General features: G+C 46.9%; 1 protein-coding gene across 4 annotated transcripts in view; it reads left to right on the top strand.

Annotated features, from left to right (window-relative positions):
- The window catches only part of SSU72 (SSU72 homolog, RNA polymerase II CTD phosphatase), a 31,550-nt gene that overhangs the window by 830 nt on the left and 13,178 nt on the right, over positions 1–17,542 (top strand). For all 4 annotated transcript variants that reach the window (XM_053575430.1, XM_053575434.1, XM_053575432.1 and 1 more), the window contains exon 2: positions 11,960–12,103. In XM_053575430.1, coding sequence (XP_053431405.1) covers positions 11,960–12,103 — 144 coding nt within the window. The remainder of the gene's footprint in view (positions 1–11,959; positions 12,104–17,542) is intronic.

The following is a 17,542-nucleotide window of genomic DNA, read 5'->3' as shown; positions in this document are numbered from 1 at the left end:
GGTCCGAGGGGGAGGCGGCGGGAGTCACGAACCAGGCGAGGGTCGGGGGCGGCGGATTGCATTTCTGGAGCTTGTTGAACTGGATGGAAGGACTCCTGAAATAACAGTCGTGGTCTGTGTTGTTAACGTTGTGAGTTTGTGCTTTCTGCGGTGTTGCTTCAAGTCTATCAAAAAATTCCCTCTTCCCTTTTGAACTCCTCCATTCGGTAGTTACCGAAATACAGGTCGATTCGGTTTGGCCCTATTCATTTATTTTATTAAGGTACTAACTCATTTTTTATGATTCCTGTGTGTGTTTAATAAAATGTATTCCTGTTTGATCCGGTTTATTCGTTCAAAGTAACTGAGCAAAACGAGAAACTGACCATTTGAGTTACAGTTCGGTTGGTACGCACGTCAGCATTTATAGTAAAAGAAAGTTGAAACAACCTTTTCTTCCGAAGTTATTGTACTTGAACTCGCAAAGGAAAACAATTCTTTGTTTCTGTTGTCATCACCATCCAATTCGACTCTTTTGAGTAACTTAGGAAAATTAGAAGTCCTTCTCATTTTTTAATGAAGCTGGAAGTGTCGAGTGTCCGTGGTCTACTAATACTGAGTTTCTTATTCTTTTTTCTTTTCTTTCTTTTTTTTTTTTCTTCGAGAGAGTATCACTCTTCTTGGCGCCCTGGGTAGAGTGCCGTGGCGTCATCATAGCTCACAGCAACCTCAAACTCCAGGGCTCAGCCAATCCTCCAGCAGCAGCTTCCGGAACAGCTGGGACTACAACGCTCCCGCCACAAGGCTCGCTCGGCTAGTTTGTTTGTTTCTTTATTCTTTTTTTCTTTTTTTTTTCCATAGTGAGGGGTCTCTTACTTGTTCAGTCTGGTCTCCAGCTCCTGAATTCAAGCGATCCACTTCCCTTGGCCTCCCAGAGTGCTTGGATTACAGGCATGCACCATTGCTCCTGGCCAATGCTGAATTTCTTAAATTTTCTTGAAGTCTACTACACTGTCTACAGTATTTCCTAGTGTCTTCTTTTCTTTTCTGTTTTTCTTTTTTCTTTCCTTCTCTCTTCTTTGATCATGGTGTCATTTGAACCTAAAAGGTCAAGTCAGTGTAAAGTTTCTAAACTAGAAATGTGTGGTTGGGCGTGGGGGGGAGTGTCATACCTGTAATCCTAGCACTTTGGGAGACTGAGGCAGGGGGATTGCTTGAACCAGCTTCAGCAAGAGCGAGACCTTCAAACGATCTATGAACCAAGTGTATGGTGCTCCATGATCATATTAATGTACACAGCTATGATTTAATAAAAATTAAAAAAAAATTAAAAAAACCATTCAAAAATAAAAAAAGAGAGGGAGACCTGTTTCTACTAAAAATAGAAAAAGTAGCTGGGCGTAGTCCCAGCTACTGGGAGGCTGAGGCAAGAGGCTCGCTTGAACCCAGGACTTTGAGGTTGCTGTGAGGTATGACGCCACGGCACTCAGGGGGACAAAGTGAGACTTTGTCTAATTTTTTATTTATTATTTTTCATTGAGACAGAGTCTCACTTTGTTCCCCTGGGTAGAGTGCCGTGGTGTCATACCTCACAGCAACCTCAAACTCCTGAACTCAGGTGATTCTCTTACCTCAGCCTCCCTAGTAGCTGGGACTACAGGTGTCCTCCACAATGCCTGGCTATTTTTGTTTGTGTGTTTGTGTATGTGGCTGGTGCCTTAACCACTGACCCCAACCTGCCGAGACTCTGTCTATAAAAGAAAAAAAAAAGTAGAAATGTGCTATAGTTATCTTGTAATGGGTCTTCCTTTATTAACTGCACTTATCTTTTATGTGTATCATTAAAAGTTTGTTAAACTTAAAAGAGTGCAAGGTTCAGGCCTCTGGGAAATTACCCAAAGAAAATAAAATTATGATCTTCAATTGGAATAACAGATGGTCTGTAGACCTCGGTTCTGAGGTTTCAGGCTAGTAACCCTTTGTTGAATCTTTTCTGTTGTATTTGCATAACAAATGGGATTGACTATTCCAAAAGCAAATGTTTTTCTGTTTGTTTTTATTTTTTGAGACAGCCTCAAGCTGTCACCCTGGGTAAAGTGCGCTGGGGTCACAGCTTACAGCAACCTCAAATTCCTGGGCTTACCCGATTGTCTTGCCTTAGCCTCCCGAGTTGCTGGGACTGTAGCTTTTTTTTTTTGGTTGTAGTTGTCATGCCCGGGCCAGATTGAACCCACCAGCTCTGGTGTATGTGGCTGGCACCTTAGCCGCTTGAGCTACAGGTGCAGAGCCAAAAGCAAATGTTTTTGAAATTTTACTTAGCAATTTTGGTAATGAACTCTGGTTTAGAGGCTATTTTAAAGTTGTGGTAATCTGATATTTTCTTGAGACAATTACTAAAGATGAAAATCCTTGTTTAGTTAAAAGTGGCCATAGCTGGCATAGTTTGGTGCCCTGTGAAAAAAGGAGGCACAGAAGCGACCCTTTTCCTTTTTTTTTTGCACTTCACATTCATATTTTATTGCTACATTAAAGATGAAAATAAACTGTGAGAAGCTGCAAAAGCATGAAATCCCGTGAAGATCATGAAGCATTGAAGGCATCCATTGTAGAAGGTTAAAATTGGCTCATCTAGTAGGAGGTGTAAGAATTACACACACTAAGGTCATCCAGCATCTGCCACCTGGAATTTATGTACCAATGGGAGTTTTAAAATGAACTGAAGGGAACCTTGGTTACCCATAACTTATTAGCCAAGAAGTATACGTAAGAAGACATCACAAGAAGCCTAAAATCTCTATAAACACATAGGTTTACAAAAAACAAGCCTAAAACCAATACTCTCAGGCAATGTTGAAATTTGTTCTTGAGAGAAGATCTCCATTTTATGATGTGTGAATGGCCTTTTTCCTGCTGGATAGTTTCCTGAAAAGGGAGAGTATTTTTTCCTTTAGTTTTGACTTGTCAAACTTCTCCACTTCTGACAGGTCTGGCTTATCACTCATCTTGACTCAGAGAAAGGCTAAAGGCTTGAAGACTCTGAAACCGACCACCTCCTAGATGAACCCTATACTCACTCTGGACCCGTTTAGCGCAGAGCCCTCTTTTTTTCTTTCCTTTCTTTTCTTTTCTTTTTTGAAACAGTTTCACTATGTTGCCCTTGGTAGAATGCCGTGGTGTCACAGCTCACAGCAACCTCAAACTCTTGGGCTTAAGCAATTCTCTGGCCTCAGCCTCCCGAGTAGTTGAGACTACAGGCGCCTACCACAACACCTGGCTATTTTTTTTTTTTTTGTTACTGTTGTTATTGTTGTTTTAGCAGGACCTGGTGGGGTTCGAACCCACCAGCCCCAGTGCATGTGGCTGGCACCCTAACCAGTGAGCTACAGGTGCCGAACCAGAAGAGACCCTTTTCATAATCACCAAGTAAGAATAAGTTCTTATGTATACTTTATACCTATTTTGCCATCTTTTGCCTTTTTTTTTTTTTTTTTTTTTTTTTGGTAGAGACAGAGTCTCACTTTATCGCCCTCAGTAGAGTGCCATGGTGTCACACAGCTCATAGCAACCTCCAGTTCCTGGGCTTAGACGATTCTCTTGCCTCAGCCTCCCACATAGCTGGGACTACAGGCACCTGCCACAATGCCCGGCTATTTTTCTGTTGCAGTTCAGCCGGGGCTGGGTTTGAACTCGCCACCCTCGGTATATGGGGCCAGCGCCTTACTCACTGAGCGCTGGTGAGTAGGGCGCCAGTAGGTGCCGCCCTCCATCTTTTACTTTTATTCATAACGAGTAAGTTCAAAATTCAGTCAAGTAAGTTCAGATAACATCCATTATGGATAACATGAATGTGAATTTGTTATTTTAGAAATAGATCCTTAGCTCACTTTGTCAGCCTTAGTAGAGTGCTGTGGTGTCACAGCTCACAGCAACCTCCAACTCTTGGGCTTAAGTGATTATCTTGCCTTAGCCTCCCAAGTGGCTGGGTCTACAGGTGCCTGGTACAACGCCCAGCTACTTTTTTGTTGCAGTTGTCATTGTTGTTTGGCAGGCCCAGGCTGGGTTTGAACCTACCACCTCTGGTGTATGTGACTGGCACTCTAGTGGCTGAGCTACAGGTGTCAAACCTGTATATACTTCTTTTTTTTTTTTTTTTTGAGACATTGTCTCACTTTGTCACTCTCAGTAGAGTGCCATGGCATCACAGCTCACATCAACCTTAAACTCTTGGACACAAGTGATTCTCTTGTCTCAACCTCTGAAGTAGCTGGGACTAGAGGTCCCTACCACAACACCTGGCTGTTTTTAGAGACGAGGTCTTGCTGTAGCACAGGCTGGTTTTGAAATCGTGAGCTTAGGCAATCTACCTGCTTTGGCCTCCCAGAGTGTTGGGATTACAGGCGTGAACCACCAGGCCTGGCGGATATATTTGTTATTTTAGACATAGATCTCCAGCTTCTGAAAGTTCATATTTGGAGTATTTGAAGCAGGTTTTCCTTTGTAAAAAAGTACCTTATTTTAATTTTTTTTTTTTTTTAAGACAGAGTCTCACTTGTGTTGCTCTTGGTAGAGTGCCATGGTGTCATACCTCAAACTCTTCGGCTGCCTCCCAAGTAACTGGGACTATAGGCACCTGCCACAACGCCCAGCTATTTTTTAGAGACAGAGTCTTGCTCTTGCGCAGGCTGGTTTCTAACCTGTGAGCTGAGGCAATCCACCCACCTCAGCCTCCCAAGTGCTGGGATTGCAGGTGTGAGCCACTGCTCCTGGCTTTCTTATTTTAATTCGATTTGATTTGATTTTTCCCCCCCTTTTTTGCATTTTTTGGCCAGGGCTGGGCTTGAACCCACCACTTTTGGCATATGGGGTCAGCACCCTACTCCCTTGAGCCACAGGTGCCACCCTACTTTTTTGTTTTGTTTTTTTTTTGAGACAGAGCCTCAAGCTGCCCCCTGGGTAGAGTGCTGTGGCATCACAGCTCACAGCAGCCTCCAATTCCTGGGCTCAGGCGATTCTCCTGCCTCCAAGTAGCTGGGACTACAGGTGCCTGCCACAACGCCTGGCTATTTTTCTTTTTTGGGTTGCGGCTTGTCATTTTTTTTCTTTTTTTGGTAGAGACAGAGTCTCACTGTACCACCCTCAGGTAGAGTGCCATGGCGTCACATGGCTCACAGCAACCTCTAACTCTTGGGCTTATGCGATTCTCTTGCCTCAGCCTCCTGAGCACCTGGGACTACAGGCGCCCGCCACAACGCCTGGCTATTTTTTTGTTGCAGTTTGGCCGGGGCTGGGTTTGAACCCGCCACCCTCAGCATATGGGGCCAGCGCCCTACTCAGCCACAGGCGCTGCCCGCGGCTTGTCATTGTTTTGTGGCAGGCCTGGGCCACCACAGGGAAACCCGCCAACTCAGTTGTATGTGGCTGGCGCCTTAGCTGCTTCAGCCATAGGCGCACAGCCTCTTATTTTAATTTTAATGGTAATATTTGCTAGTTGCAAAAATTCTCACTGTAGAACATATGTTGAAAATGAGGAAAGAGGTGACGCCTGTGGCTCAGTCGGTAAGGCCCCGGCCCCATATACCGAGGGTGGCAGGTTCAAACCCAGCCCCGGCTGAACTACAACCAAAAAATAGCTGGGCGTTGTGGTGGGCGCCTGTAGTCCCAGCTACTCGGGAGGCTGAGGCAAGAGAATCGCTTAAGCCCAGGAGTTGGAGGTTGCTGTGAGCTGTGTGAGGCCACGGCACTCTACCGAGGGCCATAAAGTGAGACTCTGTCTCTACAAAAAAAAAAAAAAAAAGCAAATGAGGAAAGAACGCAACATCCTTTTGGTGCAGATTTTTCAGGTGTCTTTATATACAACTGTGCATAAGAGAGAGATAAAGTGTTCTACAAGGTCCACTTAATACCATCTTTTTTTTGTTTTTTTTTTATCCTTTCTTTTTTTTCTTCTTCTTTTGTTGAGACAAAGTCTCACACTGTCACCCTGGAGTAGAGTCCCATGGCATTATAGCTCACAGCAGCTTCAAGCTCTTGGGGTCAAGAGAGCCTCTTGCTTCAGCCTCCTGAGTAGCTGGGACTACAGGCACCTGTCACAAAACCTGGCTATTTTTAGAAATGGGTCTGGCTCTTGGCTCAGACTGGTCTCGAACTTGTGAGCTCAAGCGATCTGCCTGCCTCAGCCTCCCAGAGTACTAGGATTATAGGTATGAGCCACCTCGGCTGGCCCTGTTCTTTTAACTGTAGAGCAGACTTCTGCTGCTGGGCAGACAGATGCTTTCACTTTTTGTCTTGGTGTGATTTGTAGACAGATCTACCCCTGAGCCCATGAGAGGGATGGAGTCAACTGGGGCACTGAGCTGTGGGTACATTAGGGGAGTGGATTGGGCCAGGTGGACAGTGGCCTTTAGAACCTGCATTTGCAGGGGAGATGACTGGAGGTCACAGGAGAGCAGCTGTTTCTGGGGAGTTCTGTAGAGTGATGAATTGTTACATGGACACAAGTCAGGCTTCACTTGTCCCCCATGTTTCTACGTGTATGACCTCCATAGAGCAGATACTAGGTGTCTGGTTTGGTTTTTTTTTTTTTTTTTTTTTTTTGAGATGGAGTCTCACTATGTCGCCCTGGGGAGAGTGCTGTGGCATCACAGCAACCTCAAGCTCTTGGGCTTAAGCGATTCTCTTGCCTCAGTCTCCCAAGTAGTTGGGACTACAGGTGCCCGCCACAATGCCTGGCTATTTTTTGGTTGGGGTTGTCATTGTTCGGCAGGCCTGGGCTGGGTTTGAACCCACCAACTCTGGTGTATGTGGCTGGCACCCTGGCCGCTGAGCTATAGGCGCCGAGCCCTAGGTGCCTGTAAAGCTGCATGAGAGGTTGTTTCTTTTCTTCTTCTTTTTGACTGAGTCTCACTCTTTTGCTCCAGCTGGAGTACTGTGGTGTCACAGCTCACAGCAACCTTGAACTTTGGGGCTCAGGCTGTTTTTTTCTGGGGTCTTGTTCTTGCTCAGGCTGGTGCTGAGCTGGTGAGGATATAGTTGTATATTCAGGGTGAAATGCATCTGCTTTCATCTTCTCTGTTGTGCTGCTTGTCACATGCCCTGGGTCTGGGTCCCAGCCAGCAGTTTGTTTTGTTTTGTTTTTTTTTTTTTGTTTTTGTAGAGACAGAGTTTCACTTTATTGCCCTTGGTAGAGTGCCGTGGCATCACATAGCTCACAGCAACCTCCAACTCCTGGGCTTAGGCGATTCTCCTGCCTCAGCCTCCCGAGTAGCTGGGACTACAGGCGCCCGCCACAACGCCCGGCTATTTTTTTGTTGCAGTTTGGCCGGGGCTGGGTTTGAACCCGCCACCCTCGGTATATGGGGCCGGCACCCTGCTCACTGAGCCACAGGCGCCGCCCAATGAGAGACTCTATTCATGGAAGTAGGTAGTCTTTTTTTTTTTTTTTTTTTTTTTTTTTTAATTTTTTTTTATTTATTTATTTTTTGTAGAGACAGAGTCTCACTTTACTGCCCTCTGTAGAGTGCCGTGGCGTCACACGGCTCACAGCAACCTCCAGCTCTTGGGCTTATGTGATTCTCTTGCCTCAGCCTCCCGAGCAGCTGGGACTACAGGCACCCGCCACAACGCCCGGCTATTTTTTTTGTTGTTGCAGTTTGGCCGGGGCTGGGTTTGAACCCACCACCCTCGGCATATGGGGCAGGCGTCCTACTCACTGAACCACAGGCGCCGCCCCCAGCCAGCAGTTTGACTTCCTTGTTTTCATGGGCATCTGTAGATGTGACTGAATGTCAGAAATTTTATTTTTCATGTTTTCAGGTTTATTTCCAGTTTGTGTGTTTGTGAACTTGGGCTTTTTAGTCATGAATCTCTACTGCCATACTGTGCTTTTTTTTTTTTGGTTGCAGCCATCGTTGTTGTTTGGCAGGCCCGGGCTGGATTCGAACCCGCCAGCTCAGGTGTATGTGGCTGGTGCCTTAGCCGTTTGAGCCACAGGCACTGAGCCCATACTGTACCCTTTATTGAGTGTGGTGGGTGTTCTAGGGAGCGTGGTTGTATAAGTCAGGACATCTGGGGACTGACTCAGCTCTTAGCAGCAGAGGACTTGGATGAGGTGTTTGACTTAAACTAGGTAAGAACCCCTTTTTTAAAAATTATTTTTTGGGCGGCGCCTGTGGCTCAGTGGGTAAGGCGCTGGCCCCATATACCGAGGGTGGCGGGTTCAAACCCGGCCCCGGCCAAACTGCAACCAAAAATAGCCGGGCGTTGTGGCGGGCGCCTGTAGTCCCAGCTGCTCTGGGAGGCTGAGGCAAGAGAATCGCTTAGGCCCAGGAGTTGGAGGTTGCTGTGAGCTGTGTGAGGCCACGGCACTCTACCGAGGGCCATAAAGTGAGACTCTGTCTCTACAAAAAAAAAATAAATAATAAAAAATAAAAATTACTTTTTAAAGTCTGTGCATTTTGATTTGGGGGCAGGTGACGTGTAGCAGGGTTGTTCATCAGGCTCTGAGGGACAGCCCTTCTGTGTCACCCTCTAGGTATGTGGAATTGCACTAAGTGTCCTGCTCTGTGGGTGGACATTTAGGCTGTCTCTTGTCGTTACAGGCAGTGCTGCAGTGAGTGTGCTCAAGCGCAGCCACATTGCAGGTGCTCATGTGCCACTCCAGGCTGAGCTTGGGGCCCTGAAGTGTTGGTTGAGGTGCAGGTGGTTCTCACTTCTGGATGTGGCTGGTGATGCACCTCAGGCTTACTGCTGGTGGCTCAGCAGCATCACATGTGGTGTCTCTCCCTTATCCTGGTGTTGTCTGCTCGCCGTTCAGCAGCTGTTTACCAAGTTCCTGCTGTGTGCCCTGTGGTGTTTTAGATGCCAAGGGTATAGCTATGAACAGACAGACCATATCCTTCCCTGCATGGTGCTGGCACTGCAGTGGGACGGGTGCTGACCTGTGTGCACGTTTGAACTTTGTTAATGTGTTGGTGAAAGGCAGTGCCCATGTGCTCTACATCTCTCGTGAATGAGATCTGGCATTTAAGGGCCATTTCCTTTTCTGTGAAGTTCATGTTCCCACTGTAGCCCCTTCTTTTATTTTGAGACAGAGTCTCAAGCTGTCATCCTGGTTTGAGTGCCATGGCATCATTGTAGCTTACAGCAGTCTCCAACTCTTGGGCTCAAACAATCATCTGGCTTCAGTTTTTCTATTTTTAGTAGAGATGGGGGTCTCACTCTTCCTCAGGCTGGTCTTGAACTTGTGATCTCCCCAAAGCAGTCCACCAGCCTTGGCCCCCCAGAGTGCTAGGAGAACAGGCACCCCACCCTATAGCCCCTCCTTCTGGGTTGCTAACCATTAATCAGTTTCTCACCCACGCTTTGGGCTCAGTTGTTCTTTGTCTCATGTGTGTTTGAGATGTTTAACTGCATCCTGGCCTCCACATGCTGTCAGGCAGAAATGTTTCCAGATGTCCCAAGTCACAATGTTACAGTGGAAGAAAATACAGAAAAGCTTTACTCAACAGCTCTCTTCTTTTAATCTGGACTATAGAGAAAAGGTGAAGTGTTGGGAAGGTGTGCGTGCCCCACAGCCCTGTGCTGGGAGGTTCCTTGTGATGCAGACATGTTGTGATTTATAAATATAAAGCTACAATGAGAAATCCCCTTTATTTAGATCAGCGGTTCTCAACCTGTGGGTGTGACCCAAAGGACCACGGCATTAGGAACGTTGAGAACCACTGATTTAGATGCTTTTAGGCTTAAAATTTTTACTTTAATCACTGAATTTGAAAGAACACACAAGTTCTATACCAAACTTTTTTGCACGTAACCTGTTTTGACAAACTTGAAAGTTTTCTGATCTTCCACATCTGGTATCTGTTTTGAGGCAGCCTTTCTTTCTCTTGGTGTGCATAGTGGCTCACTGGGTCGCAGTTCACAGGTTGCCAGTTCCCTAGGCTGTGGGTGCCTCTGGTCAACCTTGGCAAGGCTGTGGGAGGAAGTTGTTAGATCTTGAGGGGTCCTGTGCTCCTCACTCATACAGGAATGCAGGAAATGAATCAGATAACTGAAATGTTCTGTCTTCTCTAATTTGTGTTGACCAGTCCTTTTGAGGTTTTGGGGTTTTTTGTTTTTGTTTGTTTGTTTGTTTGCGACAGAGTCTCACTCTGTGCCCTGGTGGCATAGCTCATAGCAACCTAAAACTCCTGAGCTCAGGCAATCCACCTGCCTGGGCCTCCCAGAGTCTGGTATTACAGGTGTGAGCCTCCATGCCTGGCCAGTCCTTCTGAGTTTAGAGTAACAGCTTTAAGCAACTCTAGCCTTGTAATGGTAAATTCCATTTTGATTAGCTTCACCTAGCTTTTGTATAACTTGCTTCAGAATCTTTTTTTCTTTTTCAGACACAGTCTTACTTGGTCACCCTTGGTAGAGTGCTGTGGCATCTTCACTTGAAGTAACCTCAACCTCTTGCGTCATAGCTCACAGCAACCTCAAACTCTTGGGCTCAAGCTGTCCTCTTGCCTCAGCCTCCCAAGTAGCTGGGACTACAGGCGGCTGCCACAAAACCCAGCTATTTTTTGAAACAGGCTGATCTCAAACCTGTGAGCTCTGGCAGTCCACACGCCTTGGCCTCCCAAGTGCTGCTTGCTTCAGAATTTGGAGAAAAATTTTAATAAAATATTAGGGTTTTTTTGTTTGTTTTGAGACAGAGTCTCACTATGTCACCCTTGGTAGAGTGCTGTAGAGTCACAGCTCACAGCAACTTTAAACTCTTGAGCTTAAGCAATTCTCTTGCCTCAGCCTCCCAAGTAGCTAGCACTACAGGTGCCTGTCACAATGCCCAGCTATTTTTTTGTTGTTATTGTTGCAGTTATTATTGTTGTTCAGCTGGCCCAAGCCGGGTTTGAATCTGCCACCCTTGATGTATGGCTGGCACCGTAACCACTATGCTATGGGGGCTGAGCCGAAAATATTAGGTATTTATTTATTTATATTTATTTATTTATTTTTAGAGACAGAGTCTCACTTTGTCACCCTTGGTAGAGTGCTGTGGTGTCACAGCTCACAGCAACCTCCAGCTCTTAGGCTTAGGCGATTCTCTTGCTTCATCCTCCCAAGTAGCTGGGACTACGGGCATCCGCCACAACACCCAGCTATTTTTTATTAGAGTTTGGCCAGGCTGGGTTTGAACCTGCCACCCTCAGCATATAGGGCCAGTGCCCTACTCACTGAGCCACAGGTGCTGCCCTGGGTTTTTATTTATTTTTTCTATTTATTCATTTATTTATTTTGAGACAGAATCTCAACTCTGTCACCCTGGGTAGAGTGCCATGGAGTCATCACAGCTCACAGTAAATTCAAACTCCTGGGCTCAATCAATCCTTCTGCCTCAGTCTCCCAAGTACCTGGGACTATAGGCACCTGGCACAGTGCCTGACTTTTTTTTTTAAGTGACAGAGTCCTGCTCTTGCTCAAGTTGGTCTCAAACTCCTGAGCTCAGGTGATTTTCCTGCCTCCCAGAGTGCTAGAATTACAGGTGTGAGCCACTGCACCAGCCTTAGGTTAAATTTTTATTTTATTCTTTTTATTTATTTATTTAATTTTTGGAGACAGAGTCTTAAACTTTGTTACCCCCGGTAGAGTGCTGTGGCATCATAGCTCACAGCAACCTCTAACTCTTGGGCTCAAGCAGTTGTCTTGCCTCAGCCTCCTGAGTAGCTGACCACAAGTGCCCATCACAACACCCAGCTGTTTTTGGAGACGAGGTCTTGCTTTGGCTTAGGCTGGTCTCAAACCTGTGAGTTTAGGCAATCCACCCACCTCGGCCTCCCAGAGTGTTGGGATTACAGGTGAAGCCACCGCGCCCAGCCCTAGGTTAAAATTTTAAAATATTTTTTTCATATCAATAAAATTAATTCATTTCCAGTGATGTCCCCTTAATTTTGGAATTTTGCATCTTATTTAATCCAACTGTGATTTCTTCTTTTGTGTCTTTCAGCAAGCGTGGATTCAGCGTCCGGTCCTTTGGAACAGGAACTCACGTGAAGCTTCCAGGACCAGCACCCGACAAGCCGAATGTTTATGATTTCAAAACCACATATGATCAGATGTACAATGATCTTCTTAGGAAGGACAAAGAACTGTATCCCAGTGGGTTGCCCTTTTAAAACCTCTCTGTGGTCATCCCTGGCAGGTGCCATTTGTGACATGTATATCACTCTGACCCTGACTCTGGAAGGAGGCAGGTGTGCCAACATACCATGCTTGCAGCACACACACTCACCCCTTCTTAGTTGGGAACTTGGTTTATGTTCTTGGTGCTCACTGTATAGTCCGAGGGTTAGATTTATTCACAGGCCTGGAAGCTTTGAGGTACAGTCAGGCCGTAGGTTCTGACATGCATCAGCCAGAGAGCTTAGATGAGGAAAATGGAACCAAAAAATCCCCGATTGTTTTCACACTGCAGGGCTACCTGGTTACTTTCTTCACAGGTAGGTGTGTGGGTGCATGTGTGCGTATGCACGCACACGTGCACATGGACTTGGGCTGTTTCACATGTCCAGTCATGTTCTTTTTTTTGTTTTTTAATTTGGCCGGGGCTGGGTTTGAACCCACCACCTCCGGCATATGGGACCGGCGCCCTACCCGCTGAGCCACAGGCGCCGCCCTCCAGTCATGTTCTTAAGAGGGTCAACTGGAGAGGAGGGCCAAGTTAGCTGTCCAAGCTGGTAGAAGTAAGTAACTTAAGAGACTGTTACTTCATTTCAGGAAGAGACAAAACACCTTGGATCTGCTGCTTAAGACTCATGTGAAAAGGTATTTTAAAAAATAGATTTTTATGAAAGTGACACCAAATTGTATAATTGTTAACAATAATCAGTCCCTTGGGATTTTGACCAGGCATTTTCATGGTCACCCTCACACTGCTTTAAAATTTCTGGACCTCACCTATAATCCTAGCACTCTAGGAGGCCGAGGTGGGTGGATCGCCTAAGCTCATGAATTTGAGACCAGCCTGAGCCAGAGCGAGACCTCATCTCTAAAAATAGCTGGGCGTTGTGGCAGGCGCCTGTAGTCCTAGCTTCTCAGGAGGCTGAGGCAAGAGAATTGCTTGAGCCCAAGAGTTTGAGGTTGCTGTGAGCTGTGATGCCACAGCACTCTACAGAGGGCGACAAACTGAAACTCTGTCTCAAAAAAATAATTTCTGGACCATCTTTTGCTCCAATGAGCAGTTCTCAGAATGAAGCCCAAACATATTCTAGGCAAAAGGAAAACATCAATTGAACACCTTTTGTCTTCATATTGGCACTTTGCAATGTTTAATAAACGAAATGGGGCTTTTTTACACATGCGAAGACTGTGGTAGGGATGTTGGGGCAGAGCCCCAGTTGTCTCCTGTCAGCACCACAGACAGCCTGCCAAACGGGGTGGGGTCTCTAGAAGTGTGCAGCGCCTATGATGCCACAGTGTGGGGCCTTCCAGGTGGTAGCCCCGGGTACTCAACTGTGCATTTCTCAGAGACCTTGAGCACATTCTGTTGCCCTGCTTTTCTCAGAGATCCTGGAACCTAGGTTTGAAAAAATTTCCCTAAAGATTTCTGATGAGTTGCAGGCATGCTGCGTCCTTGTCTCCATGTCGGACACAGCTTGGGCCTGCTCTGCTCATGTCTTTGGGTAAGAGGAAGGGGGAGCAATCTCGGAAGGCCCCTCTCTGAGAGCTGCCTGTCCCATCGCTTGCTGTGTATTTGTTCCTGAACCTGACAGAGAAGTGTGACCACAAAATCCCTTTCAGAGAGTCTTGGGGGCTGTGTGTTTCCCTTGGCCCTATGACCTGCAGGCTTTTATTACTAACATTAAACTCTGTCTTTTTTTTAATTTCCTGAACTGTTCTGTTCTTTCTTTATCCTCAAATCTTTTCCCCCCCAAGACAAAGAGCAGCATTACCTGTGGTAGTTCTTTTCTTTCCATTATTTTTTAGTCTCTCATTTTATCTATTGCATCCTTTTTTATTGTTAAAAGTAATTAATTCGTGGGGGGTGGCACCTGTGGCTCAAAGGAGTAGGGTGCCGGCCCCATATGCTGGAGATGCCGGGTTCAAACCCAGCCCTGGCCAAAAACTGTATTAAAAAAAAAAAAAAAAGGTAATTAATTTTTAATTCAGAGACATTCAACTCTTGTGTACTGTGAAACTTATCCTGAGATCTTATCAATTCTTTTTATTTTTTTTAAATTAAATCATAGCTGTGTACATTAATGCAATCATGGGGCACCATCAATTCTTGAGTTAAGTTAGTACCATTTATTTTTATTTATTTATTTTTTGTTTTGAGACAGAGTCTCACTTTGTCACCCTTGGTAGAGTGCTGTGGCATCACAGCTCACAGCAACCTCTAACTCTTGGGCTTAAGCGATTCTCTTGCCTCAGCCTGCCAAGTAACTGGGACTACAGGCATCCACCACAATGCCTGGCTATTTTTTGGTTGCAGTTGTCGTTGTTTGGCAGGCTGGGGCTGGGTTTGAACTCCCCAGTTCCGGTGTATGTGGCTGGCGCCCAAGGTGCTAAGCCACAGGCACCAAGCCTACCATTCATTGTTAAATTCTTGTACTCGATGAGAGAAAACAAAGTAATGCATATGTTCATACTCCCTTAATTAGCTCCCTTTTGTATCAGCCAACTGTGACCTCCTGTTCCTGAATACTAGTCCCATCTCCCACATTTTATAGGAACTGAGTCCAGCTTCAGCTGTCAAGCTCGGAGGCCCTTGGTGTGGGGGACTTCTGAATGGAGCTGAGACCAGAGTCTCAGAATCCAGAATCTCCTGCACAGGGTAATGGTCTCCTCCCCATGAAGTCTGTCTGAAAGAAGACGTGTGCCTGCGAGCATCACCTTGGTGCAGAGGTGGAGCTGGGGCTTTTGTGGCCATGGTGGTAGTGTTGTGACACCATGTCACCAACAGTATTTGCCTTTCAGGGACCCTGTGTAGGCAGGTCCTCTCCTTTGGGCTGTGGGAGGAAGGACACCTTTGCCCCTAAAGTAAGTCATTTGGGTAGAACTTCTGTCTTGTAGGTGGGTGGGATGGGGGCATAGCAGTGTGGTAGGCACTTAGCTGAGTTATTCCCAGCACCGCCCTCGCCAGGGAAGGAGGGATGTCTCCTAGGATTTCCATGGACTTTGGCATTGTACTGAGCGGGCCCATGTTCTTCCATGCAGGGGAAGACAGCAGAGGTGGGGGAGGCAGGGTGGGCCAGTGGCCCCTACTTCTTGGTGGATGGCTTCCAGCAGCCTCTAGAAGGCAGGTGCCTGCTAACATGATTAGTGGTGGGTTGGGGTCTGCATGACACCTGCTGATAAGTGCTGGAAGCCCAGACCTGTGACAGAACAACCCATGTGTCTGCAGACATGGTAGTTGCTAAAATCTGCAGCAGAAAGCTATCAGAACATCTTAAGATGTAACTCAAAGATAAAATACAGCACTTGGTGAAGCATGTAAATATTCAAAGGACAGGGTAACATAACTTGGCAGGGAAGTGCTGCTATACTAGGCAGAGCTGAGGAAGGAAGGGACTGGGGACCCTCCCTGCACAGTCCCCATGGTACTGTGATCTTAAATGTGCTGCTTGGCCAGGGCTTCGGTTTCTTCATGTGTGCCCACCTCAGAATTTCTAACAATAAATTAGAACGTGCACATAACTGAGCATTACACCTTGTGTTTGTTTATTTTTCTAAGACAGTCTTGCCCTGGGTAGAGTGCTGTGACATCATAGCTCACAGCAATCGCAAACTCCTGAGCTCAAGCAATCCTCATGCCTCAGTCTCCTGAGTAGCTGGGACTGGTGCCCAGCATGCCTAGCCAGAATTTTCTGTTTTGTGTAGATGAGGTCTCAGTCTCACTCAGGCCTGTCTTGAACTCCTTCCCTCAAGTGATACTCCCACTTTGGCCTCCCAAAGTGCTGGGATTACAGGTATGAGCCCCACTATACCTGGCCCAGCAGCTATGTTTTACTACATTTTTTGGAAATGATGTTTGCTTTCCAAAATAAGTGATTCCTAAGCCGTGTATTAATTCCCAGAGAAAGGAGTCTAATTGTGCTGATATTGTTGGCCTGCTTGTCTGATCAGATGTCAGAAGTTGAACAGAGCCTGTTGCTGAGGGTCACTCGAGGGCCTGGGTGGGATGGAGTCACCCTGATGACCACCTGTTGCTGGTCCAGCCAAGGCTCCTGGCTTTCAGCCTTAGGCTGCTCTGTCTGTGCCGAGGCCGTAGTTACGGTTGGGTGTGCAGGAGTTGGGCGGGGGGCTGACATGGAGATGTCTTTCAGTCTTCCTGAGTTCTGTTTGTGCAGTCTGTGTGCTTTGTAGAAGCACTGCTTTGCTAAATGAACTTTTTTTTTTTGGATACAAGAACCTCTCACTATGTCACCCTCAGTAGGGCGCTATGGTGTCACAGCTCACAGTAACCTCAAACTCTTGGACTTAAGCGATTCTCTTGCCTCAGCCTCCCAAGTAACTGGGACTACAGGCGCCTGCCACAATGCTTGGCTATTTTTTTGTTATAGTTGTCATTGCTGTTTAGCAGGCCTGGGCTGGGTTTGAACCCACCAGCCCCAGTGTACATGGCCAGCACCCTAACCACTGAGCTACAGGCGCCGAGCCCAGAACTTATTTCTTAATATGTTGACTTGGAAGCCATAGCTCACCAGTTTGGGGTATAACAATTCCCAGAGAACAGTTAGAGGATCTAAGGTAGACCTCCCCAGGGTCCAAAGCCTAAACACATCCTCTCCTGAGTGTGCCAGGCTCTTGCTCACCACATGTGGAGCTGTGCACATGGTCTGTGGGCAGCACAGGCCTTTCTTCCCTGACCAGGGCCCAGCTGTGGGGCTGGAGTCTCACTGGGCGGTCACAATGTTGCCAGGAGTGATCTCTGCCCAGGCCTATAGCAGTACTCAAGATTCCTGGAGGCCCCACCAACATTACTACCGGCGAGCAGTCGCGGGCACATCTGTGTCAGCACTAATAGTGCTTTGCCACGAAAACATGGATTCACCACATTCAGCTATGACCGTCAAGACCTGTTCCCTCAAGGCACGACAGGCTGACAGTGCCTTTGATGTGGGGCCATCTCCTGTGTTCACCCAGGACGAGGCTATTAGTTTCTGCAGGTGAGGTGATAGCTGGCCTTCCCTCCTGGTATTTGTTTTGGAGTGGGAGGGGCAGATGGTAGGCTGCCTGGTTACTTCCTCAATAGAAGTTGGTGCACTCTGTGGCGATCTCCTCCCCCTTCAGGGAAGGGAACACCTTTGGGGACTGACTCCAACGAAGTGTCTGCAGCCAGACATGGTTGGCAGAGCAGGAGGGGAGATGGAGGGTGAGGAACTTCTGTGGGCACAGCTCTGGGCTGGCCAGGTGGTACAGCTTTTCTACATGCCTTGCTGGATGCCTGTGCAGTGAGTCTCGGTGTTCCTGTGGGAGCCCACAAGATCACCTGTGATGCCCATGAGGCAGAGGGGCCTCTTTCCTGTCCAGACTCTTACTCCTGGCTGTACTTTCCACAGCTGTCTGATATGAGGAGCAGCACCCC

The sequence above is a fragment of the Nycticebus coucang genome, chromosome 22, assembly GCF_027406575.1.
Source record: "Nycticebus coucang isolate mNycCou1 chromosome 22, mNycCou1.pri, whole genome shotgun sequence".
Classification (NCBI taxonomy): domain Eukaryota; kingdom Metazoa; phylum Chordata; class Mammalia; order Primates; family Lorisidae; genus Nycticebus; species Nycticebus coucang.
This window is presented reverse-complemented; position numbering and strand designations above follow the sequence as displayed.